The sequence below is a fragment of the Ochotona curzoniae genome, unplaced genomic scaffold (assembly GCF_017591425.1).
Source record: "Ochotona curzoniae isolate NIBS_2020 unplaced genomic scaffold, NIBS_Ocur_1.0 scaffold_4505, whole genome shotgun sequence".
Taxonomy (NCBI): Eukaryota; Metazoa; Chordata; class Mammalia; order Lagomorpha; family Ochotonidae; genus Ochotona; species Ochotona curzoniae.
In genome coordinates this window covers 25465901-25490990 of record NW_024467118.1, presented here as the reverse complement: position 1 = coordinate 25490990, position 25090 = coordinate 25465901, and the positions used below count along the sequence as shown (strand labels likewise).

The window sequence follows — 25090 nt, the reverse complement described above, 5'->3', positions numbered from 1 at the left end:
GTTTGTACCCTCATAGTAACCTTTGAGCATCTCACTATGATTTTTAAAGTTCTCACTCTCCACCCTCCCCACTGGGGAAAAATGCAACAGATCTGCATTTTTAGGCAGTAAAGAGCTAATGACGTGTTATAAACAATTAACATCTAAAATCTCCAGCATTTTGTTTTGTTGCCAGGGATCTATTTGCAAGGGTTTTTGTCCTTTGCTCCCCCCCCCCCAACTTGACCATTGGTAGACTTTAAAATTCATGCATGTGAGGTGTCTGCACCCCAGGCATGTGCTGTTTCCTGAGATGTGGCCATCTAGTGAAAGAGACTCCAAGAAACACTGATTCTCAGATGCTCCTGATCGTATTCAGCCAGAATACTGGCGTTGACAAACGCAGTGACGGGTTAGTGGAAAGGGGAGCGCTCCTGTTGGGCGGCAGGCACGGTACAATAGTATGGTTTTGTGTTCATCCATTGCCTATAGGCTCACTCTTTGCTTTACTTAGTGAGCTCTTCAAAAAGACTTCCTTTCTTCACCAGTGTGCGTCTGGGAGCTACATACTGTCGGCAGGGATGGTGTCAGCTGATTAATGGCAAGGGCATAAGGGCACTCCAGAAATAGCAGTAATGATTGCTATAAGTCCTGCTATCAATGAGGAAGTGAGTCTGTAGTGGCTGGCTTCAATTCATCAGAGAAAGGGTATTTATGACGCTAAATGTGTCAGTTCCAAAACTGTGTGGGCCTGTGGATGCCCCAAAGGGACGGTACCTATAAAGGTACCCAGAGGCACAGGCCAGTCATTTCCCGGCATAAGGAAATTGAAGGTGACTCTCCAGGTACCCCACCAGTTGCAGGACCAAGGACACTGTCCTGTTAGCAGCGGCTTCCCTGGGCCACCTTGGCTTGTGAAAGCAGGCTTTGATACCGTGATTCTGTGGGTTAGCATTGAGAACACATTCCCCACCCCTCACCCTTGCCTGTTGCTCACTGATGTGTCTTTTTGTTTGTTGCAGAGAGCCGGATGATCCTGGATGCCTTTGCCCAGCAGTGCAGTCGAGTTCTTAGTTTATTGAATTGTGGAGGAAAACTTGTGGATTCCAACCATTCTCAATCCATGATTTCTTGTGTAAAGCAAGAAGGCTCAAATTACAGTGAAAGATCGGAGCAGTGTCATGTTGGCAAAGGGGTCCACAGTCAGACCTCAGACAATGTAGATATAGAGATGCAGTATATGCAAAGGAAGCAACAGACTTCTGCCTTTCTGAGGGTTTTCACTGACTCCCTCCAGAATTACCTGCTCTCCGGGAGCTTCCTGACTCCCAGCACCTCGTCAGTCAGTGAGTATGGCCACTTGGCTGACGTGGATCCTCTGTCAACCTCCCCGGTGCACACACTGGGTGGCTGGGCATCTCCGGCGACATCCGAATCCCATGGTCACCCATCCTCTTCTACACTGCCAGAGGAGGAAGAGGAGGAGGAGGAGGAGGAAGGCTACTGTCCTCGATGCCAGGAACTGGAGCAGGAGGTGATTTCACTACAGCAAGAAAATGAGGAACTCAGAAGGAAGCTCGAGAGCATCCCAGGTATCCTGCTGTAATACTTGCAAGACAGCTGCAGCTTTTACATCCGTTGTCTCATCCATCTATATAAATGCGTGTATATAATGTAGAGTTTTTGGTTGGTTTTGGTCAACAGTGTAAAGTTGAAAAAATAGACCTGCACGAAGTATTCTGTCCAGTGCCAGGCAGGAAATTCCAAAATGAACTACAAGCCTGTCTTGCTTGTCAGCTAGCGGTCTTTGGTAAAAGATGTCTCCTCTGGTGACATATAAGTTCATTCTAATTGCGACATCTTGATCAAGGGCTGGGAGCCTAATTTCTTTTTTTTTTTTTTTTTTTTTTTTTAAGTGTTCTTGTCTTTGAAAATGGCTGTTTTTAAAGGCTTGGTCAGTGAGAAATTGAAACATTGCGGGATTCTCAAGCAGGACTCTAGTAGTTCTGAGCAGAGGAAATGGCCTCTTGGTCCCACTGATTCCAGCATGCTGTTCGATTGTTTCAGCAGGCTCTTTTAGCATGAAAACTCCCACTCAAAGTTAATAAGAAACTGGAAACTGAAACTAATAGGTCAAAGACAGACTGGTCCTTAAACTGACCCCAAGCTCTTCTTGCCTCTGGCTGAAAGGGAGGCATTTCCTGCCTCTTAGCAGAAGACTGTAGGTTTTCACAGCTGTAAAATCAGCTTTACTGCCAGTCCCGTAGGCTGTGGAATTGTGTCTTTCACATTTTGGAAAAGTACTGGTTTCCTTTTTTATCTTTAAATTCAGGTTTATGGCTTTGTGAGACAGAGTCATCAGCTAGGGGTGGGCATTCTGGTGCAGTGGGTGAAGCCACCATTGGGGATGCCTGCGACTCATATCTCATGGCCGGTTGGAGTTGTGGCTGGCCCGTGCTTCTGATTCAGTTTTCCTACTAGTGTTCCTGGGAGGCAGAAGATGGTGGTGCAAGTGTTGGGATGCAGTTCTGGTTGTGGCCGGACCTAGTCCAGGTCTCTGCGCGTTTGGAGAGTGAGCCAACAAATGGAAGAACTCTGTCTCTGTCTTCTCCCTGTGTCACTCTGATTTTCAGATAAGCTACAGCAGTGTCTTCATCTGTGTGACTCACACAGTTATTGGTTAGTTACATATGTAGTACTCTACAAATATTGTGTTCAAAATTTTCTAAATCATAAGTGTAATATATACATATAAATAGAAGCTTTGTTATTAACTCAGGTATCTTTGCTTCACCCAGTTTGGCAACTAATCTAAAAGAAAGAATGTTGAAGAAAGTTGCTTGTAAGGCAGGCTTTGGAGTGTAGCACATTAAGCTGCCACTTGGGCTGCTGGATACCATATTGACTACTAGTTCTATTCCTGGATACTCCCATTTCTAGCTAGGAAGCTAAGGCATCTGGCAGCAGATGAGGCCCAAGGACTTGGGGTTCTGCCATTCGTAGGAAGAGACCCAGGTGAAGTTCTATTGTAGGCATTTTGGGAGTGAGCGAGCTGATGGAAAATTTTTGTCTCTGTTTCACGCTGCCTTTAAAATAAGTAAAACTTTAGTGATTAATTTTTTTTAAAAAGTTACTTCTTTATTAGTACCCACAAGAGGAGGGGAAAAAAATGTGAAGATTTGTAGGCTCAGAAGTTAATCTTGGGACAAACATTTGACACAGAGTTAAGACTCACACACTGGTTAGGACACCTGTAGCCTGCGTAGGAAAGCCTGGTTCAAGTGCAAGCCTCACTCTGGATCCAGCTTCCTGCTGATGCACTCGCTGGGTAGGCATCAGGTGTGAGAGCTCAGCTATTGGGGTTCCTGCCACTCATAGGTAGACCCTGACTGAATTCCCTGCTCCTACTTCGGCCTGGCCCAGCTCCAGCAATTGCAAGCATTTGAAGAGTGAACCAGGAGATGGAAGATCTCTCCTGTATCCGTCTGTCTCCTCCAACCTTTGTGTGTCTACTTTCCAAATATAATGAAATAGCCCTATAACACAACTACTGAATCCTTTCATCTAATTTGGGGTAAGGACATGCAAACAGCAGCTTAACAGGCTACATCGCAGCTCCCACTGCTCATCTGTTTTTAATTGTGAAATTTGTATTTGTTTGAAAGGCAGAAAGGTACATTTGCTATCTGCTGCTAAACCTGGGAACCCAACATTCAGTTTGAATCTTCAGGGAAACAAGCCACCACCTGCTGCCTCCCAGGGTGTTCATTAACAAGAAAATGACATGGGGAGCAGAGCCAGAACTAATCTGGGATGTGAGCATCCCTACGGGGGCCTTTAGCCACTCCCCCATCTACCTTTTCATTTGAAAAACTTTGCCCCAGGAAGGTATGAGTCCAATCTATGTTTTTGCATTGGAGCTGGGGATTGGATGTTGAGGCAAGGTTCCTTTCCATGCCAGGTGGATGCTAACTGCAGGAGGGGCGCTGGTAGCGTGTGAAAGTACGTGCTAGAACCTGCAAACTCTTGATTTCCCAAGTAAGGAAGGTTGCAGCTAACAGCTGTAAGAACTTCCTGCACCTGGGAAGGTCCTGAGCCGTTCTCTGGGGGGCTCCCTGCAGGATCTGTTTCTTAGGATATTAAGTGTCTGGAGGATTCACGGCCACAGGAAGGCAACTTGTTGAAGCCCTTGGCCTTGCTGAGTTGCAGAATTCGAGGACAGGAGACAGATGTCCAGAGTGAGTCTTGTTCTGTAATTCCTTGTTCTTAGCCTTTCTTTGATGAGCTGTGTGCCCTTGGCATACCCTAAGCAATTGAGGGTGCCATCCACCACTTCTTACCTGACCCCATGCCAAGTCACCAGTGCTGGCACCACCACCTGAAGCCATTAGCAAGTCAATATGGAACCTTCAAGAAGGGACACTGGCACATTTTCTTTGGTATTAGCTCTTCATACTAGAAATTAAGAAGTCTGTTAAAAGGTTAAAGATTTTGAAAAGGAAAATGCAAATGAGCTAACCAAGCTGAGTGTCAAGTTAACATGGTCACATTTTGTGTGAGCCCTCACAGCTGACACTGAGTAGCCAAGGATGCAAGGCAGAGTGAGTACAAAGAACCATGCTTCCGAGCCAGTGCTGTACCCACTCTGTGCTGCTGTGCCTAGGAAAGCAGCAGAAGTTGACCCAAGTTTTTGGGCCCCTGCATCCATATGGAGACCAAAAGAAGCTCCTGGCTACTGGCTTCAGCCTGGCCTAGCTCTGGCATTACAGCCACTTGGGGAGTGAACCAGTACATAGATTATCTCTTTCCTCTTCTAACTCTGCCTTTCAATATATAAAAATATATATATATATATATATCATGTAATACAGCAAAGAATGTGTGAGACACACTAATGTTCTCACACATTAGAGAAAAAATTGGGCCTGGTGTGATAGCCTAGTGGCTAAATCCTAGCCTTGCACACCTGGGATCTCATATGGATGCCAGTTTGTGTCCCAACTGCTCTACTTCCCATCCAGCTCCTTTCCTTTACTGGGAAAGCAATAAAGGACGGTGCAAAGTCTTGGGATCCTGCACCCATGTGGGAGACCTGGAAAAGAGGCTCCTTCCTGGCTCCTAGCTTTGGATCAGCCATTGCATGCACTTGGGCAGTGTAGCAGAGGGCGGAAAATCTTTTTCTTGGTATCTCTTTTTTACTCTATGTCTGCCTTTCCAACAAAAACAAATCTTAAAAAAAAAAAGGAAAAATTGCAAATCATATCTGTACATTGCTATAATCTTCAAAAACATTCATAGATGTCAAAATATGAACATTTTTGTCTTAGAATGTTAATTTTAAACATTTTCCAAATTATTTAATTTCAGCATATTGAAAATATCTTGACATCTTTTTTAAAATTTAATGAGCTTATTTATTTATTTTATTTCTTTTTTAAAATTATTATTTTATGCTAAAGTTCCATAGGCCCTGGAATTAGCCTTACCTCTGCCCCGAGTTCCCTCCTGGCTAGTAAGTTCCCCCCTATTATTAATACAGTATAGTTGTTCATATACAGTCATATGTCCATCATCGTGGACATGGACAATGGCAGAGAGTCCAGCATCCTATTATCAAGATGTAATTGACAGTTTCATTGGGAGTCCATCTTTGTCTGGAAGTAGAGATGCATACTGCACATGTGGATATGATAGTCTCCGTGACAGTTATTATACATCCCCTTAAAAGAAAAGCCATGATACAAAGTCAACAACAGGAAGAAAAATAGAAATTTATAACACCATGAAGTTAAATAACATGCTACTGAATGCCTAATATGCCACTGAAGAAATGAAAAAAAAATCAAGTATTTTCTTGAAAATGATGCTACTGTATGATCTATGAGTCAGTGAAGAATTTAATGAGAAAGGCTTTTGAAGAGATGAAACAAAAAAAAATCAAAATCCGTGAGATATAGTTTCTGCTTAGCTTTGTGGGTGAGATATATCTTCTGTAGGCAACAAATAGATGGGCTTTGTTATTTTAATCCAGTCTACAAATCCATGACATTTAATTGATGAGTTTAAGCCATTTGCATGCAGGATTAATATGTATGGCTGGTAATTTGGTCCTATCATTTTAGCAATTGGTTGTTCGTTGATTAATCTTCTGTTATTTTACAGGGGTGTTCTTCACATTTGCCTTTGGTTTCGGGGTGCTGTTCCTCTTCTCGGTCAAGAGAACATCTTTAAGTATCATTTGTAGAGCAGGTTTGGAAGAGGCATATTCTTTTAACTTTTCTTTACTGTGGAAGAATTTTATTTCATTTTCAATGACAAAGGAAAGTTTTGCTGGGTATGTTGTCCTGGGTCAACAATTTTTTGCTTTTAGAATGTGGAATATGTCACTCTCTTGTCTTGCCTGTAGAGTTTCCTGTGAGAGGTCTCCTATGAATTTAACTGGCATTCCTTTATATGTCAGTTGGTTTTATTCACATGCACATTTAAGGATCTTATGTTCACTTGAAGAGAACCAGATTATCATGTGTCATGGTGAAACTCACTTTTGGTCTACCCTGTTGGGAATTCTGTGCCCCTCCTGGATGTTGTTTCCCAATTCTTTCTCTAGATTAGGGAAGTTTTCCCTTATTATTTCATTAAATACATCTGTAAACCCAGCTTCTCTTTCTGCACCTTCTGGGACTCCCATAACTTTTTTTTTTAAGATCTTATTTATTTTTATTGCAAAGTCAGATATACGAGAAGGAGAGACAGAGAGGAAGATCTTCAATCCGATTATTCACTCCCCAAGTAACTGCAGTGGCCAGTGCTGTGCTATGCTGAGCTGAAGCCAGGAGCCCAGATCCTCTTCTGGGTCTCCCACGCAGGTGCAGGGTCCCAAGGCTTTGGGCCATCCTCCGAGGCCACAAGCAGGGAGCTGGATGGGAAGCCGGGCTGCCGGGATTAGAACTGGCCTCCATATGGGATCCTGGCGTGCTGAAGGCAAGGACTTTAGCTGCTAAGCCACCACGCCAGGCCCTCCATAACTCTTATATTTAGTCTTTTAATAATGTCTTTCTATTCTTGAATACCTTTTTTAGCTTGAACCAGCTCTTCTTCTAGCTTTTTGTTTGTTTCCTCCTGGTGACAGGAAATATCTTCCAATTCTGAGATTCTTTCTTCTGCTTCATTCACTCTATTTAGAAGACTCCACTGTACTTTTAATTTGCTCCACTGTATTATTCATTTCTGATACATCAGCTTTCATTTGGTTCATTTCCTGTGGGACATGTGCCTTAAATTTCTTGAACTCTTATATTGCATGCTTCTCGTTGTTGATAAGAAGCTTTATAACAACTTTTGAATTCTGTATCCCCCATTTTCTTGATGTCTTCCTCAGTGAACTCTGAGGTTGGCATTGGGTTTTGCTCCTTTGCAGGGGAGTCTTCAGTAATATTCATTGTGCCTTTGTTTCTTGTTTTGCTTCTGGTCATTGTACTTCTGGTTATCAGATTCTTCTCTTTGGGCCAGGTTTCTAAGCTGTGTCACCTACAGGTCTACAATCCGATTTTACTTATTGTGGTTGGCATATGGCCCTTTGAAGTCACTCCCTCCAGCGAGTTCCAGGTCTGGATTCTTATGTTAGATTTCCACCATGGCCTCCATCGCCCCGGCTCCTGGCTCACCAGTCTCCACTCCGTGTGATCCCCTGTTATGGCTGCACTGTTGTCTGTACCTTTTTTCTGCTTCTGGTTGGTGCAGTTCCCAGGATTAGGGAGATGCCAGCTGGAGGTGGGGGCCTAGGAGAGAAGGGCTATTTATGTCATATTTGTAGATAAGCTTGTTTAGATTAGCTATAATGATTTTAATTGAGCTGCTTGTTTGCTGTCTTTTGTATGATTCTTCACGTGTTTTGGATATTGACCTCATCACGTAGTGTGCAAATATCCTTCCCAAGTCATAGGCTAGTTAGCAGTACTGCATACTATTTCATTTTGGTGACTGCTTTGTTGTGCAGAAGCTTTGTATTTTGATGTGATTTCATTTATTTATTTTTGTTCTTGTGGCCTGAGCTTGGTGTAATATTCCAAAAACAACATTCTCAGTGCTCATATTCAGGGGTGTTTATGTTCGCTTCGAGATGTTCTTTTTGTTTCTTGCTTATCTGAGACACAGAAGACATGCAGCATTCCTATCTGTTGGTTCACTCACCCATTGCCTGCAGGGGCTGAGGCTGACTGAGAAACCCAGTCTACGTTTGCCATCTGGGCGGCAGGAATCTCGTGCCTGGAGCCAGCACTGCTGTCCCTGAGGGTCAGCACTGGAGGCAGGCCCGGGTCAGGAGCTGCATGTTGGGCCTGGGAGCTCAGATGTGGGCTGAGGACATCTTAACCTTCAGGCCAACTGTCCCCCTCTTTTTCGGTCTTTTAGGTATTAGAAGTTGATCTTTTTTTATGCTATTAGGGTCTGATTGCATTCTTTTGAATGTGCAAATCAAGTTTTTCCAGGACCGTTTGTGGAATACTGCTGGTGCTTTTACAGCGCCTTCTGGTTTTCAGAAAGTACATTTATGGTCGTCTCCAGTTCCTGCAGCTGTCCAGGGCAGCAGTTGATAATCCCATGTTCTGACAAAGAACTCCCTATTTGCATCAGTGAGATCAGTTGCAGACCTGGCCGGTGCTGTAAGCCGTCTCACTCTGTGTCTAGTTGGTCCCCCTCGCGTCCAGGGCGTACAGTCAGTTCTGCTTATTTGTGATAGCTGTGTTCTGTGAAGGCTTTGTTAAGCCCTGACTTCATAGATATTAAACTATTACTGCCTTGGGAAACAGAGGGCGAGGTCGCTGTGTGTCTGCACGTTTTCGTCAGCTGGTCAGTGCACGACCTTGTTTGAGTGTATCTGTGTTTAAAGAGATCTTATTTAATATTTATTCTTGGTTGCTCTGCACCGAACTCGTGACTCGCCACACTGTGAAGCTTCTCTGACAAAGCACTGTTGTTTTGTAGAGCACCTCACTGCCTCCATGTTAGCAACATTAAGGCGGCACTTCAGCACCATAACAGGGGCCGTTTTCAACAGAAGTCACAGTAAAAACAAACCCCAAACAGAAAAGCCTGGTACCAAAGAGACTAGGTGAGGACGCTGGGAGTCAGAGCTTACCCACCAGAGAGGTTGACTGCTCAGCCTTAGCCGGGAGCAGGCATGTCACGTCACTGGGCGTCTCCGTGCTCTGCTCAGAGAAGCCTGCCTAACACTCATTTTGGAGTTACAAACACAGTTTAGCAACTGAGCACATTTGCAGATAGAGAATTCATGAGTGAGGCTCATTTATATTAACTCAGGAAACTGAAAACTGGAAAACCAACTTTTTTTTTATTGGAAAGGCAGATGTACAGAGAGGAGGAGAGACAGAGAGAAAGATCTTCCGTTCGATGATTCACTCCCCAAGTGGCTGCAATGGCCAGTGTTTTGCTGATCCAAAGCCAGGAGCCTTCTTTCCGGGTCTCCCATGTGTGTGCAGGGTCCCAAGGCTTTGGGCCGTCCTCGACTGCTTTCCCAGGCCACAAGCAGGGAGCTGGATGGGAAGTGGAGCTGCTGGGATTAGAACCAGCACCCATATGGAATCCTGGTGGATTCAAGGTGAGGACCTTAACTATTATGGTATTGCGTCGGGCCCAAAAACCAACTTTTGATTATTCAGTTCTGATTATATTATTAGTCACTGATGTCATTTAATTTTTTTTAAGGTATTGTGGTTGGGCCATAGCCTAGTGGCTAAATCCTTGCCTTGCAACCGCTGGAATCCCATGTGAGCACCAGTTTGTGTCCTAGCTGCTCTACTTCCCATCCTGCTCCCTGCTTGTAGCCTAGGAAAGCAGTCAGGGACGGTCCAAATCCTTGGGACCCTGCACTCGCGTGGGAGACCCAGAGGAAGTTCCTGGCTCCTGGCTTCAGATCTCCTCAGCTCTGGCCATTGTTCGCTTGGGGAGTGAGCCAGTGGATGGAAGACCTTCCTCTCTCTATGTCCTTTTCTCTATAAATTTGTCTTTTTTAATAAAATAAAATATATGTGTGTGTGTGTATTATGTATATTTGTATATGTTTATTTATATTTTATATATATTTTTTATTTCCTGTATATATTTATATATCTTAAATTTGAAAGAGTGACACAGAGACATCCTCCACAGGCCGGTTTTCCTCTTCGGATGAGCAGGTGTGGGCCAGGCTGAAGCCAAGAGCCAGGAGCCTCTTTAATCTCCTATAGTGGTGGTGGAAACCTAAGCACTTGGAGAAGCCAGGACTCCAGCTGTTGCCCATATGGAGTGCCGACACTGCCGGCTGCGGCTTTAGCTGCTGCACCACAGAGCCAGCCCTGGATGTCATTTTCTAAAAGATTAAAAAATGATAATAAAGTTAGTTTGTGGCTAACAGGACATTTGGTGAGAAGCAAAAACACTTGAAGCGTTGACCAAAGTGCCACCCATTGGGTATGCATTAGGGATTTATCCCAGATAAATATCCAAGGCTCTCAGGCCCTGTCTTGCGTGTTCAGTGTGCACAGTGCAAGACACTGCGGAGGCAGAGGACTTCGGGCTTCCCTTGACTGGCGCATTGTTCTGGACAGCTTAGGCGCCGCTGGGATGCATAGGCACCTTTGCTTTCCATCTGGACTGTGGCGACTCCAAAGACTGTTTTGCTCTGCTTTTTTCCCTCCTAGATGTATCATTGTGGCCTGCCTTATCTGATAGGTGTTTGTAAGTGTTGTTCCCTAAAAGGAAGGAAATTACTGTTGTCAATGTTAGGATAAGGTGCATTTGGGGTACCTCTGAAGCCTGCCTTCTGCCTTCCTTTTAAAAAACTTTTTTTAACTTTTTGAGAGGCAAATAGATACACAAAAAGATTTCCGTTTGCTTGTTTACCCGCTCCCCAGAATGGCCTGCAGCAGCTAGAACTGAATGGGACCAAATCGAGAACTACTGGTACCAGAGCCCAGTTCTTCGGCATGGGTGGTGGGAGCCGGGTGCCGGGTCAGGCAGGAGCAGAGCCAGATGCCAAGTCCCAGCCCGCCATGGTGTGGGTGGTGGGAGCCGGGTGCTGGGTCAGGCCAGGAGCAGAGCCAGATGCCGAGCCCCAGCCCGCCATGGTGAGATGTGGGCCTTGCAGCTCAGGTGTGAACCACTGTGTTAAAAGTCTGCCCCGTTCTTCTTCATACAAGCACCTACAGATTTTTTCCTCTTTATTTTCATAATTATGACAAAAGATAATAATCTTTTAAACTATTGCAGTCCAACAAATCATTGTTATAAACACCTTTTCTTCTTTCCCTCCCCTTCCCCCCCTTTTTTGTTCCTTCTTCCTGTCTCTGTGCTTAATTATTTTAATGTGGATGAAGTTTTGTGTGCTACCTCAAAAGGGTGCTTGCTTGCACCATTGGAAATTGTTTCATAAACATTCTGATGAGGATTAACTGTGTAAGGATCTAAAGAAATGTATTCAGATCCCGGTGAGTCAACGAGTGTTGACTGCAAGGTACGAGGTGGGTCACGGCCGTGTCTGGCGGTTGCTTGGGGGAGCAGTGTCATGCGTACCATGCATCGTATCCTGACCGTGCACTGTGAAGACAAAGTGCTGCTTTGCGTTTGCGTATCGGTCATGCAGGAGAGAGGTGGGCACAGAAGTGAGATGAAGTCCCCGAGGTCTCCCAGGGTGGGTGAGCTCAAACACCTGTCTGCTGCCTCAGTTTCTCAAGTCTGTTTCCATTCGTGGTTTTCCAAGGCCAAAAGATACCTTTCTTTTATTTTCTTAAGCAGAGACAGATCTTCTGTCTTGGTGCATTCCACAGATGCTCGCGGCAGCCAGGACTGAGACAGACTTAGCACTCAGTCTGGGTCTCCGACCTAGGCTGCAGGGACTCAGGTCCTTGAGCCATCAGCACAGGATCCTGTTTGAGAATCAGAAACAGCGGGTCCTGAACCCAGGCCTCACAGATAAACAGATATACAGAGAGGAGGAGGGACTGAGAGGAAGATCTTCCTTCCGTTGATTCACTCCCTAAGCGGTCGCAACAGCCGGAGCTGTGCTGATCCAAAGCCAGGAGCCCAGAACATCTTGTGGGTCTCCCACATGGGTGCAGGGTCCCAAGGTTTTGGGCTTTCCCAGGCCATAAACTGGGAGCTGGGTGGGAAATGGGGTTGCCAGAATTAAAACTGGGGCCCATATGGGATCCTGGTGTGTGCAAGGCGAGCTCTTTAGTCACTAGGCTGCAGCTCTGGGCCCACCAAGCAGCATCTTAACTGCAGCACCAAATGCTCTTGCCAGCGAAACGCATTCTTGCTATGGGCTCAGTCAAGCAGATTCAGGCAGCTTTCTTGTTAAGTAGCAGGACTGCTGCACACTGACGGTGGTGTGCCCTCTCATCGACGTCATGGTCTGAGCCCTGCAGGAAAGGCCTTGGGGCCCAGACCGGTCAGACAGGTCTCAAAGGATGGCTGCAGGAGAAAGCTGTTTATGGAAAGGAGAGACAATTCCTGAGCTGCTCCTGCCACTCAGGATTCTTCAGAGGGATGCTGATAAAATGTTTGATTTGTTATTGTTAACAATGTGATGTCACCTGAGAAGCTTGTTTTTTTAGCACTGAGTAAAGATGATGACTTCAGTTTGCAGTCTTTTAAAAAAGTAAGAAAATCAAAGGGGAGAGAAAGCTCAGTTAGTGATGCTTTAAGGTTGGGGCCTGGGTTAAATATTTATTATTTTCATGAATGTGACAAACACATCTTAAAGCACACAGCTAAGAAAGATAGTGGCAGCAGTTTGTGTAAATTAGGTTGTTAACTAAGCTACCAAGACCTTTTCAAAAATTAGTTAATGCTTCTGAAAGGGCTCTCATAGAAATCTGAAGAAGTCGGCATTATTTATGTATGCAAGAGTACAAAAAAATGTTAGGGTCTGCATTGGGTTAGTAGTTATTCAGCTTTATTGTAATTATTCAATGAAGTCTCTAAGACCGAATCTCCAAAAACAGAGTGTAGGAGTTAATGAAGTTCATAACTGAATGACAATTGCAACTTTTATTTGAAACTGGGTGGCCAGGTACGTTAGTGTTGGAAGGGAAATTAAATTGTGGAATTCCTGCCTTCGAAAGAACCAAGAAGGAGTCTGTCATTAAAACTAAGTATGAAATTATTGATTACAAACCAATGAAAGAATAGTTTCTAGTACATTAATTTCAAAAAGCATCATTGGGCACTAATGCTACAGCTTGGATCAGAAAAGACCCGAAGTCTTTGTTCTGCAGAGCGTTCATTATCGGTGACCCAAATTCATCCAGCAGAAAGTTTGACTTGAAAGCTCTCACTGAATTATGCTGAGCCTGAACATTCTCCCCAAACCATAGCATCTGCTCTGTGTTTATAAACTGAAATAACTGCGGATGTCAAATGAGAGAAGATTCTACTTCCTTTAGGAAGTGTTTTTTTTTTTCTTTTTTAGAAGCCAACATCAAGAATGCTGTAAGACCTTACAGTGTTTGCACGCTGCAGTCCAGCTAACATGTGCTTTGCGATTCTTTCCCCCCAGTGCCCTGCCAAACCGTGCTAGATTACTTGAAGACCGTTTTGCAACACCACAACCAACTGCTGATGCCACAGCCCGCTGACCAGCCCACCGAGGTAGGCCTCTGGCAAGATTAGTGCGGTTCCAGGCTGCACAGCCCTGGCCCCCAAACAGGTCTGCTAGGCAGACACAGTGCTGTGGCCATGTTGCCTGCAGTACTGTGAGAGCGGGCATGGGTGTCTGACTCACCCCAATCGCACTCTGGTCTCCATGTGGGACAGATGAAGAAGAAGCAGCGATTTCGATTGCGATACCCTGAGCCGTGCCCCAAGGCGGTGGCCACCACCCTTTCCAGTCGCGCAGGTGGCACTGGGTGTTCCAGAGGGCCGCTGCTGGTGAACACTCTGCTTTCATAGGCACCCCCAGAAGCTGTTGTCTCCGTGTGTAGAAGTGGTCTGTGTGGAGTGTGAACAGCCTATCTCTGTACACAGGGCACGTTTGAGTGAAGCTTGCTTTTCCATCTGTTATTTTCCTTTGTTGCCTTTTGAGCCATGGAGCCCTGGCTGCATTTCCTTAAGTGTCAAGCGCTCACATCTTTACCACCCTGGAAATAAGCCTGCCTTTGGCTCTGCCTTCCGAGCTCAGCCTCGTCCCCCTCCCATCCCATGCACAGTGCCCTAACGCAGGCCACACATCCTCAGTGGTGTCCTGTGTCTCTAATGAGTGAACACTGTGAGACTAGTCTAGGCGGGCACTTCAGAAGTTTGATGGAAAGGGGATTGAAAGATGAGTTTATTTTAGTGCAAAAATGATTTCAGCACTAAGAGTCTTCAAGAAATTTGTAGGAGATTTGTGATATAAAAAAAGACAGTAGTATGGATTTCCAAACTTTCTGGCACCAAGGTCCTTTTCCCCTGAATTAAAATCCATATTTCTTAACTTGACATATCATACCACTTCCTCCAGGAAGCACATCTGGTTACTACCCTCCTGCTGGTGGTCACAAGTCTGATCTGGAACTTAGCCACCCACCCAGAGTACACCTGTATCTTCCATTGGGCTGTGTGTCTGGGAAGACATTAGTTAAAAGTTTAATTTCTTCAAAGTGACTCAACACTGCATTAGAATGCGATGATCTGTTGGTGGCTAACTGAAGAAAAAAAATGCACTCAGAATTCCATAAAAATACGAAAATAAAGGAGAATCTGCATTTCCTCTGGATGGAACTATTTAAACTTTTATGACCCATCGTCGTCATTATTACTCTACTATTTTTATTATCAATTCAGGCCCATGAGCATTTTCTCATTTTTATTATTTGTCACATTTTATTTCTATTAACTCTGCTAAAGCAGGGTTATAAATCTCATCCATAAGCCAGAAAATGTTCTGAGTGGTGTTTTGGATTGTAAATTTTTCTCTTTCTTTCCTTTTTCTTCATGAAAATTACCTCCAAATGGTATTTCTTCATTTTATGGGACCGATATTTTATGTAGAGCGCCTGTATTTTAGAAAAGCTTTTGAATTCTTGTGTGAATTTTTTTTAAGGTGTGGAAAAAGCTCCTTTCTTGCCTTGTCAACTCCGTAATTACAATTTCCTCCCATTTTGTAGTAGTCTGGCTTTAGGGGTACAACATTGCATCACAGGGTGAACCTTAGACTGGGGCGCAGGATTCCAAGCCCTGCATTTTGAGTTTAAGATCTAGAAAAAATAGGATTGGAAGACAGCAAGCAGTCCTGGCTTGCTAAGTGTGCTCATCCACCTCAAGGGAGTCATTTTAAATTAATGTTAAATAAATGAAAGGTTTCAAGATCTTTTTTTTTTTTCTCTTGGAAAGACAGATTTATAGAGAGAGGAGACAGAGGGAGATCTTCCATGTGCTGGTTCACTCCGCAAATGACCACAACAGCTAGATCTGGGCCAGTCCAGGCTGGGCACTAGGAGCTTCTTCTGGGTCTTTCACATGTATGCAGGGGCCCAAGCATTTGAGCTGCCACCTTTTGCCTTCACAGGCCATTTGCAGGGAGCTGGATCAGAAGTGGAGCAGCCAGGCCCGAACCAGTGTTCATACGGGATGCAGGCTGGTGCTGCAGGTGGAAGCTTGGTGTGCTATGCCACGCACAGCACTGGCCCCTAAAGAAAAAGTTTAAAAAGCAGTTATTCCGGGTCCTTTCCCACAGCTGATAAACCAGAAACAGGAAGCAGAGGCTTGGGCTATGCTACATTAGTACTTACGCAACCACTTACCACACCTGCCCTGTGGTCTTCATGGCCTCAGGAGGAGGGTACTGGCTAAAGATGCAGATGAAATGAGCTTCTGGTGGAGTGAAATGCACTCACTGAAAGCAGCTAGCAATTTTTAACCCTGTTTTGGCAGAAAGGAGCTGAAGTTCAGACACCTGCCTGCGGCCCACTCCAGTGTCTGGCTCTGGAATTGCAGTGGTGCCTCCTGCTGGCATGAGAAGGGAGACCTGGGTGCTGAGTGCTTCATATTAGGGCTCTTTAACAAAAGTGCTTTGGACACAGCTAGTGGTGCTGAGTCAGCCAATGCCAGGTTCCGCCCACAGGCCCTCTTGGGCTGCCCTGTGTGTCAAGCACGTGGTGAGCTGGACGGAACCCTTGGAAGCCCTGCCTGCGTATGTGGGAAGCAACAGGATTCCTCTCCTGGCTGCCTGCCTCCCTTCCGGGCCGCACCCTCTGTTCCTTGTTCGTGAGGCACTGCCAGTGAGCTTGCAGATCCTCGGCCTCCTGGCTCACCAGGTTGGCTGCCAGCTCCTCTCCAGCCCCCAGCTCATCCCCACTGACTCGCCCTGCCTTAGGCCCCGCTCACATCAGACATGTCTGTCTCACCTCCTGCCTGTAGGATGCTCCCGGTGCTCACATCGCAAACCAGAAGTGTTTCAAGCAAGGATCCAACCAATTTGAGTCCTTCATCTGGGTTACTCCAGCACCTAGCCAAGATTCATGTCAAGTCCAGCCCACATCTGGATTCAAAACACAACCTGTGCACCTCTTTGGCCCACTTTTGAAATGCACTCGCCCTCAAGCTAGTTCAGGAAAGGCTTATTGCCTCAGCAGGACTCTCCTGACCTCCTTCCTGCTGGCACCTGGGCCCTTCACACTTCTCGTGTAACCAAGCGACACTTGCTGGAGCAAGGCCTTATTGTACCCAAACAGGGCCAAATTTATAACCTGTAGTAAATTTGCAGAGTTGTAAAACTGAAGGAGCTTTTTTCCCCCTTCTTTATTTTATACTGTTTAATTACTAGGGAAGAGGAGTGCATTAAAAAGTGAGATCATGGGTTAATTAATTTGTCCTGGACTGTGGAGTTTTATGGGCAAGCAGAACTAAAGTAATGGTTGTATAGGTGCAATTGACTAAACATGGCTTATAAATGTTACAGAAATACCTGTAATTAGTCCCACTGCAGCTATTTGGCCCAGGACTTTTATAGTAGACATAAATTAGGGAGGTGAAAAGTGGGGAAAATGGTGAGTTGACATCGTGGCATTTGCAGAAGCCGTCATTTCGGGAGACCTGTTCTGCGTTCTTACTAATGATTGCTCCCCTAATTGGGGCAGTTTGCCCTTTGACGGCTCACCTTGGATCGCTGTTTGCACGTGCAGTGTGGTGGGATCAAGTGTGGGGTGCATCCCACTTGGGTGCTCCCCGATTAAAATAAGCCCCCAGCAACATCATCTCAGGAGTGTTTGCCTGGCAGATGCAGGGTGTAGAGACCTGTTTGATCACACTCTTCAAAGTCCTTTTTGCATATTTTAATAGATTGAAAAGGAAAGTTACAGGTTATATTTAAATGGTGTTCCCTGTCATTGGATCCTGACACACTTTAACCTACCTGTTAAAATGCAAGTTATAAATAGCCCTCTCTTTCAAAGGTGTTCATTATAGCTCATTGGCTCTTGTTACAGAAAATGCAAATGTAATTTGAAAAGTGCCCGTTGTGAGTGTGAGCAATTACTCGTGCTCTTCAGTCCCCAGTTCATTGTCAGCCTAGCCACTCGGTTACAAAGCGTGTTTGCCTTTGAAATGGAGATTGCTTTGGCTTCTGGCTGGCTGGCTCCACAGGTAATGAGAAAATATTTCGCTTTTCCAGGGAAGCAAGCAGCTGTTGAACAACTATCCCGTCTACATAACGAGCAAGCAGTGGGACGAGGCTGTAAATTCCTCCAAGAAAGATGGGAGACGCCTCCTGCGCTACCTCATCAGATTTGTTTTCACAACCGATGAGCTTAAGTACTCATGCGGCCTTGGAAAAAGGAAAAGGTCAGTGCAGTCAGGAGAGACAGGTCCTGAGAGACGCCCTCTGGATCCAGTTAAAGTCACATGCCTCCGAGGTACTGCATCCTTCCCCTCAGTGTCACCATCCGTGGTCCCATTTCACCGCATTGGCTGTGGCTCCCCGTGCAAGTGTTCAGCCTTACTGTGTTTTGATTTCTTTCCGCTGAGCCCCTATTGGCTTCATGTGGCCCATTTCTTCGGTATTGTGAAGCTCTTTAAGGGGGGAAAAAATCCTCGTCTGCTTTAGCCTTGTTCTCACTTAGTGGTACATAAGCATTGCATAGCACCTCATGTTTCACGCTTCAAGTTCAGATTTTCTTTGTTGCCGGTGGGGGCCACTTCCAGCAAAACTGGAGCATCAGGGAAGCACGCAGAGGCAGGGAAGATGTGGATTTTTTGTTGTTGTTTTCCTAAAATGGGTAAAATTTTATCCTGTCTCCACCTCTAGCCTGTGCACCCATCTAGCTATCCTCCTAAGAAATTCTTGGCCCAGGTCCTGAACTTGATTTAGAGTTGATTTTCCTTAGTGCCTATGGTACACAGCTAGGAAACCTTCAGTTGCTGTATTAAAAGTCTTTCCTGGCTAATATGGCTTTCATCAGCTCAGTCCTCAGCTGCTAAGCTGCACTGCCACGTGCCGGGTAGCAGGCAGGAAGAACCAAGAGGCGCCTAGTTAGTGGAGCAGATGAACTCAGACTGCGCAGTGTCAGCCACAGCTCCCCCCGGCTCAAGCTTTCGCTCTGGGGTTCACTCACAGTTTCCTTCATTGGAAAGACTTGGTATTGGTTTCACTGGGAATCAGGATTGAGAGGAGGAAGTATAACGCAACACTCTCACCCACGGGGCCTTGGCTGTTGGAAAAGCTACCCTGATGCCCTGGGATGCCCACAGAGGCTCTGCTTCTATGGGCCTAGGGTGTGCGTTGATGATGTTAGCAGCTCAGATTCCCAACCCCCTCTTCCACATGCCCATTCCATGGGGCTGGGAAAGATACGGTGGCTTCTGGCCATGGCTGCCCTGAGAGATTCAGACGCAGAAGACCTTGCTTGGCTAGGTGACATGTGAATGACAATGTGATCCAGGCACTCACGCGGCAGACTTTCTCCAGTGGGACATTTATTTACTTGGTAACTGAGTGCTGGCAATACCCAGGATCTGTCTAAACTGGCCAGACTTGCCCTTGTGCTTCCACATCATGGTCCCTGGAGATGGAGTGACTTCAGACAGCTCACTGAGCCTGAGCATTCCACTGGAAGCACTCTTGGGTATTAGCGAAGAAGGAACCGAGTTCTTGGGTCTTAGAATGGGATTGCTTTCTGGAAATTCTCACTGCACGTGTTCCACATTAATAATAAGTTGGCCAAAGTAGAGGGTTGAAATATTTTCCAAGGAGTTGGTGATGTTGCCCTGAGAATGCAGCTGGCTGCCCTGTTGCCCTGACTCAGTGCAGGTACCTGGCCAGGATCTGCAGCTCATCCGTTGGGGACCACCCACTCACGGGCTCCAGCAAGCCCTAGGGTGGAAATACATAGGCAAAAAATGATGGACGTCTGTGTGTCAGAGGCGGCTGAAGCCTCTCCTTTCCCAGGCGTGCTGATTGCTTCCTGGTGAAGAATACTTAGATGAGACACACTTTCCACAATATTGGTGTATACCTGTGTAGCCATTAACAACTAGAGAAGGAAACAGGAATAGCCTGGCATATGACAACTTGAGTGGAAAAGCCTTTTCTGGACCAACACTTAGGTACTTTCTTACTTACAGGGTCTTTCTCGGTTGTGCTCAGGCTTCCTGTTAGCAGCCTGCTCAGGAATCCCATGTTAAGGATATGTGCTGTGCTTATGTTGGTAGTTAACATTCTGGAAATTTTAAGCAGATAACAAATACTGCTTTTTAAATGCCTTCTCTCACTGAGCCCAGGCGTCACTCTTGTCTTACAACTCGGATTTATTCTTTAAAAACAGTTGAAGGTTTTTTTAAGAGAAACCACCCTCTCACTTAAGTGATTTTTTGTTTGTTTGTTTTTTTGCTTTTGTACATGAGAAGAAATTTTGGAGTAAGTTGCATCCAATGATTGACATCATCATGGCATTGCATTGGATTTCTCATAAAGCTTTCCTTCCAAGCTTCTGTTAAAGTGTAAGCAGCCTGTCCTGCCATCTCTGTAAAAGAAAAAAACAGCTTTTTCTCTCCCTCTTTTTTTTTTCCTGTGATGTGTATTCCCACAGAATTCATTAGAATGCATTGTACCTCCAACCCTGACTGGTGGATGCCTTCGGAGGAGCAGATAAACAAAGTCTTCAGCGATGCTGTGGGTCACGCCCGGCAGGGGCGGGCCGTGGGGACTTTCCTGCACAACGGTGGCTCATTCTACGAAGGGATGGATCACCAGGCCTCGCAGGATGAAGTCTTCAATAAGAGCTCCCAGGACGGATCTGGGGATTGCTGAGTGGACTTGACCTGCCCACGGGAGCCACCTGTCCTCAGAAGACCCAGTTGTGAACATTCTGTTCCTGTCCCCCAAGAGTCCAAAGCATGTCATTCTGTTGCTCTCTGCACATTTGCAACCTGGACACGTTCTCGATCTACTGTCACGGTTCCCAAGTAGAAATCCATTTTAGGGTTATTTGGAAAGACCGTGGCTCCTAGAACAGACTTCTGGGATGTTAGAAGGTTACAGTTGACTTTTCATGAATGCTAGCTAGACGGTGAAGGTGCCGAAGGGTGAGTTCCTACCACCTGCCCCAGATCTCCCTGGGAAGTACCTGCTTTCCAGAGCGGAGCTAGCCCCCGAGGGAGGAGGGCTGGGTTAGTGCCTCTGCCCCATGCAAAATGGTTAGAGACGTAGATTTATTTTAAGGGCCAAGGAACAGATAGTGTCTTACTTTAGTTCTAATAAGATGTCTTTATGTTTTCCAAAGTCTTAAGCTCATAGTTATCTGCAAAGGCATGAGATCAGTGACAAGATATGCTGTCTCTATATATTGAAATCTGTGACAAAGAAGTTAAGAAACAGGCCACCAGCGTAGATGGTAATTAGCTGTTTTTCTATCACTTTACAAAGAAGACATTCCACTGTGCTGATCCGGAAGGTGCGCTGTGTGAAGTGAGTCTGCACTGACAGCAGTGTTGCATTGTCAGTCATCAAGCGGTCCAGAATCATATGGAACATTGTCTCATAGCTTTCTGGAGCCAGCAGCTTCCATAGCCTTCACTTGGGCTTTGTGGACACGGTGCTCAGAGCAGTGTGGTGGATGATGAGAATTCCCACCAGTTTGTTGTTTGGTGATCAAAGAAGTGGTGTGACTGCTGACATTAGCCAAGTTGGCCAGATGTCTGAAATTCTGTACACACCGTGGCAAGGGCAGTCGAACAACTATGCAATGGGCTTGTCAGTGATTTCTCTGAAAATTCAGGGTCTTCGGGCGCTGAATTGATCATCACAAAGTGCTCTGTTTCTGTCGTCTGTGATCGTGGAGGAAACCATGTCATCCCGAGTGTGTGCACCATTTCCCTCAGTTACCACTTTGAGTGAACCCATTCCACAAGCCTCCCTGCTTGCGTTCCCCTGTTCGGTGTGTTGAGCTCCGTATGGAAAATGAATGGTGTCTTGGGACCTGTTCCTTGATCGCCAAATGCTGTAGAGGAGATGCTAGGGCTGTGATTTCTGAGAGCCTCGTGTTTTAGGTGAGCAGAACTTTCTTTACTGAACTGGTCCAGATGCTGCTTTTTGCTTAGAAAACAAACATAAGCAGTATTTGTTTAAGGCTGTTATGTTATCTGCACAACATGACTGAGGGTTTGGCGCATCCATTTATGAATGCTGCTCTTTTTTTTTCCCGTGTTTTAGTCCAAGCAAAAAAACAAAAAGCATAAATTGTCCTTACATTTACTGTGGACTGAGTGCTAAAAGCAGGTCTTTCAGCCCTTGAAGAGTTTGATGTCTACAGGAGTGTGCACTTGTCAGATAGTGTAGAACTACTATTTCAATCCTCTTTTGGGAAAAATTAGTCAAAATTTGGAAAAGAAATGCTTGGGATAAATGGGATGCTACTTATGGCAACCATGAGATGAGTCTCTAGATGTCCAAGGAGGAAAATTCTAGAAGTGTTTAGAGAGATCTGAGAAGTTCGTGTCATACTTGTGTGATAGTTTTGCCTGAAGGGAGCCCCCCAGGGCCCTGTGAGGCTCCCTGTCCTGTCTTCCTGTTGCATATTGGGCTGTAGTAAACCTCACTGCTTTTCTGTCCTCTTTTCTATAGCAACAGTATGGCCACTGCTTTTAAGAAAGCAGAGTTCCAGCCCTTACCATTATCTTGGGTTCTGTTTTTTTCACACCTAAGTGTCATCTTGGAGCCCCAAGCAGTGCTGGTCTTTTGTGGGTGGGGAGACACTGCCATGAAAGAAGGGGATGTGCCAGGTTTGCACCACCCACCCTTGTCTGTTCCCCTTACTCCCATCCCAGGTGACTGACTTCTCTCCGAGCCATTTCCCAGTGCAGCACAGATTGTAGAATGTTGGGCTTCTGCGTTCACCAGCTCCTGCCTGTGGTGAAACCAAGCTGCACGGAGACAATGGGCTCAGTACTGCTTTACTGTTCTGATGACTCAGGAGACTGAGCTCCCCTTCCCCCAAGGCAGGTGCCATTGCCCTTAGTCCCCTGACTGGAACAGTTGCCACATTCCGTTAGCCTGGCACACCGCCTCTTCTGCGTGCTCGTAGCCACTGAAACAGAACATCAGCTCTCACGCATAGTAGCCCTCTGCAGAGGATGGAGCCATCCTGCCATCTCATTTTACCTGCAAGGCTGTTACGTCACCCATGTTTAAGGAGGGTGCCTGTGTGATCACCTGGCCTTATACTAGAGATTTGTTTATTTTTGCCACCCACCTCGCTTCCGTGAGCAGCAGGGTTAGGGCTCACAACTCAGAAGACTGGATGCTGCAGCGAGCCCCCCAGCCTTTCACCTGATGCTTTGCAGACCTCAGGATGTTGCTGGTGCTCATTTTCCACATCTCTGAAACTTGGGCAAATTGCTGTTGAGAGAAAACTTTCAGTCTTTTGCCAACTTTCAGTCATTTTAGCATTGGTCTAAAGTGGGTTCTGTGAGAACAGCTCGGGATACACCAGTCCTCTGCTGAGGCCTGCCAGACCACAAAGACGAGACAGCCCTGTCAGTGACTCGGCGAGTTCATAAGCCCACACCCGTGGACTAAGGTGGCCAAGCGTGTCCTTTGTTCTCCAAATTAAAATCTCACGGTAGAGACTAGGCGTGCTGTGCAGTGTCCACCAGGCCAGGCATGGACAAGTGTGGCGTGTTTTGGGAGGGAGGACACACGGGTGAGGACCCTGGAGGGCGGGAGCAGTGCTCTGCAGGCAGTTACCAATGCGGCTTTTCTCTCTGATGACACAGTTTTCACAAACTCACGGCCTCACTTCCATGTTAGTTTTCAAGAAAAACTATAAATACTTAAATACGTAACTTCTCTCTTCTCCAGCATCACCCTCAGAGCTTGGTGCCTGTTGGCACCACAGTAGTTAGGCCGCTGTAACGCTTCCCCAGAAATGAAGAACGCATTAGAGTGCTAGAAGAAAACTACTGCCATGTCCCCTGGCAGCGGAAGTGAGGGCTGCCTGGAAGGATACTCCGCAAAGGTTCACGAAAACCTTAGTTTATTTTGATGCAAACTTGTAACTTATGCATAGCTTTTATCAATGTAGGCATTTTCCATGAAGTTTCCAAGAGACTCCTCTTACGGCGTATTTACGACTGCAGAGTTAGGTGGGTGATTTTATGTTCTGTATGGTTAGTTATTCCTTCACTAGTTTAAAAAAAGAACTTGGTATAGAGATTGCTTATAGATTAAGGATTGTAAGGAGGTATGTCACTAGGGTCTGTTGACTCAGTTGCTGTGGCATCAGCCGGTGTAACTGATGTGGGTAGAATGGCTTTTTGAAGGTCAGTCACTGTTACTATATCCAGCGTTTACCCAAAATTCAGAACATAATTCACTTTCCTTCCCTTTCTAATGACTGCTTTCGCTCTGAAAATCGCCTTTTAAAGATGAAAAGTGTACTGAGTGTGGACAAGCAATACTTTGTCTTCAGTTGAATTCTGTAGTTGAGTGTGAGCTGCAGAAAGTTAAACAGCCATTGACTACCTCCTGAGTTACTACTTTTCAAACCTGCATTCTTTGACAAGTTCATTTTAAGAAAAAACAACACGAGTATCACTTTCCTCCTCCCGTGCTGCATGCCCTTTCACAATACAGATCTGTTTTAATTTTTGACAATTCTCATATACAAATTTTTAGAAATGTAATACAAAACGATTTTACACATATGGTGCAAGTCTTGCTGTGTGTGTTTAATGTGGTGATACTTGCCAGAACTGCTTGGCAAAACATGTCAAATAGGATGCTTGAGTCAGAACTCTAATGTAAATGTGTCTAAACAGCAATATGTATCATCACGATGTATTTTTGTAAACATAGTGATGGCTGCTTTCAGTCGTGTAAGTACTGGATAAAAATAACCACCTCACTTGGAACAGTGTAAGAAAATGTCACCCAGCTGATGGTCCTCTGTACCACCAACCAATGATATCGGCTCCTTTATTCATATTGCTTGGAGAATAAATGGAAGAAGTGACATCAGGCAACATGAAGTGTGCAAAGATAAAAACCTGTCAGGATTTGCTTTTTAAATGTCAGATTCAAAACTTGAGCTGCAGTATTTACACCTCTGAGGCCACTTTAATCTTCACCATGTATTTAATTGTGAAAAAGAGAAGACTTGACTTCTCTCATCTAACATCTAGCCTGGTCAGTTTTATCTGTTGACAGCACTAAATTTACCAATAACAATGAAAAGATTGATTTTCCCGTTAGCCCTCCATATTGGCAAATATACAGGTGTTTTCGTTGAATCAGAATTCCTCAGATTGTAACAAAGACACATCTGTTTGTAGGACTCAGCACCAGCACAGGTGGCCAGATGTGTCTTGGCCTTGTTGGGAAACTACCCTCCAAAGCAGTTTACAACAGGGTCACTACAACTAGCTGGTAAACCTCATCGTGGGATTTTTATGTGCCACTACTTTGCTAACGCATTTTAATGCATCCTGTCATTCTAAACTTCACAACTACCCTGTTGGGCTGTTATTCCTGTTGTCCATATTTTATTGATAAGGAAGCTGCCCTGTGTACTCAACTAGTAAGATGATTTTGGGTTTCCTAAGCGGAATGACCAGCTTTCCCCAGAAGTAAAAGCACAGTTCT

General features: G+C 45.4%; 1 protein-coding gene across 1 annotated transcript in view; it reads left to right on the top strand.

Annotated features, from left to right (window-relative positions):
* Positions 1–22819, top strand: part of BEND4 (BEN domain containing 4) — a 29384-nt gene extending 6565 nt beyond the window's left edge. The window contains exons 2-5 of the mRNA XM_040965907.1: positions 1002–1571; positions 13535–13626; positions 17627–17867; positions 20040–22819. Coding sequence (XP_040821841.1) covers positions 1002–1571; positions 13535–13626; positions 17627–17867; positions 20040–20260 — 1124 coding nt within the window. The 3' untranslated portion in view covers positions 20261–22819. The remainder of the gene's footprint in view (positions 1–1001; positions 1572–13534; positions 13627–17626; positions 17868–20039) is intronic.
* Positions 22820–25090: the final 2271 nt, after the last annotated feature.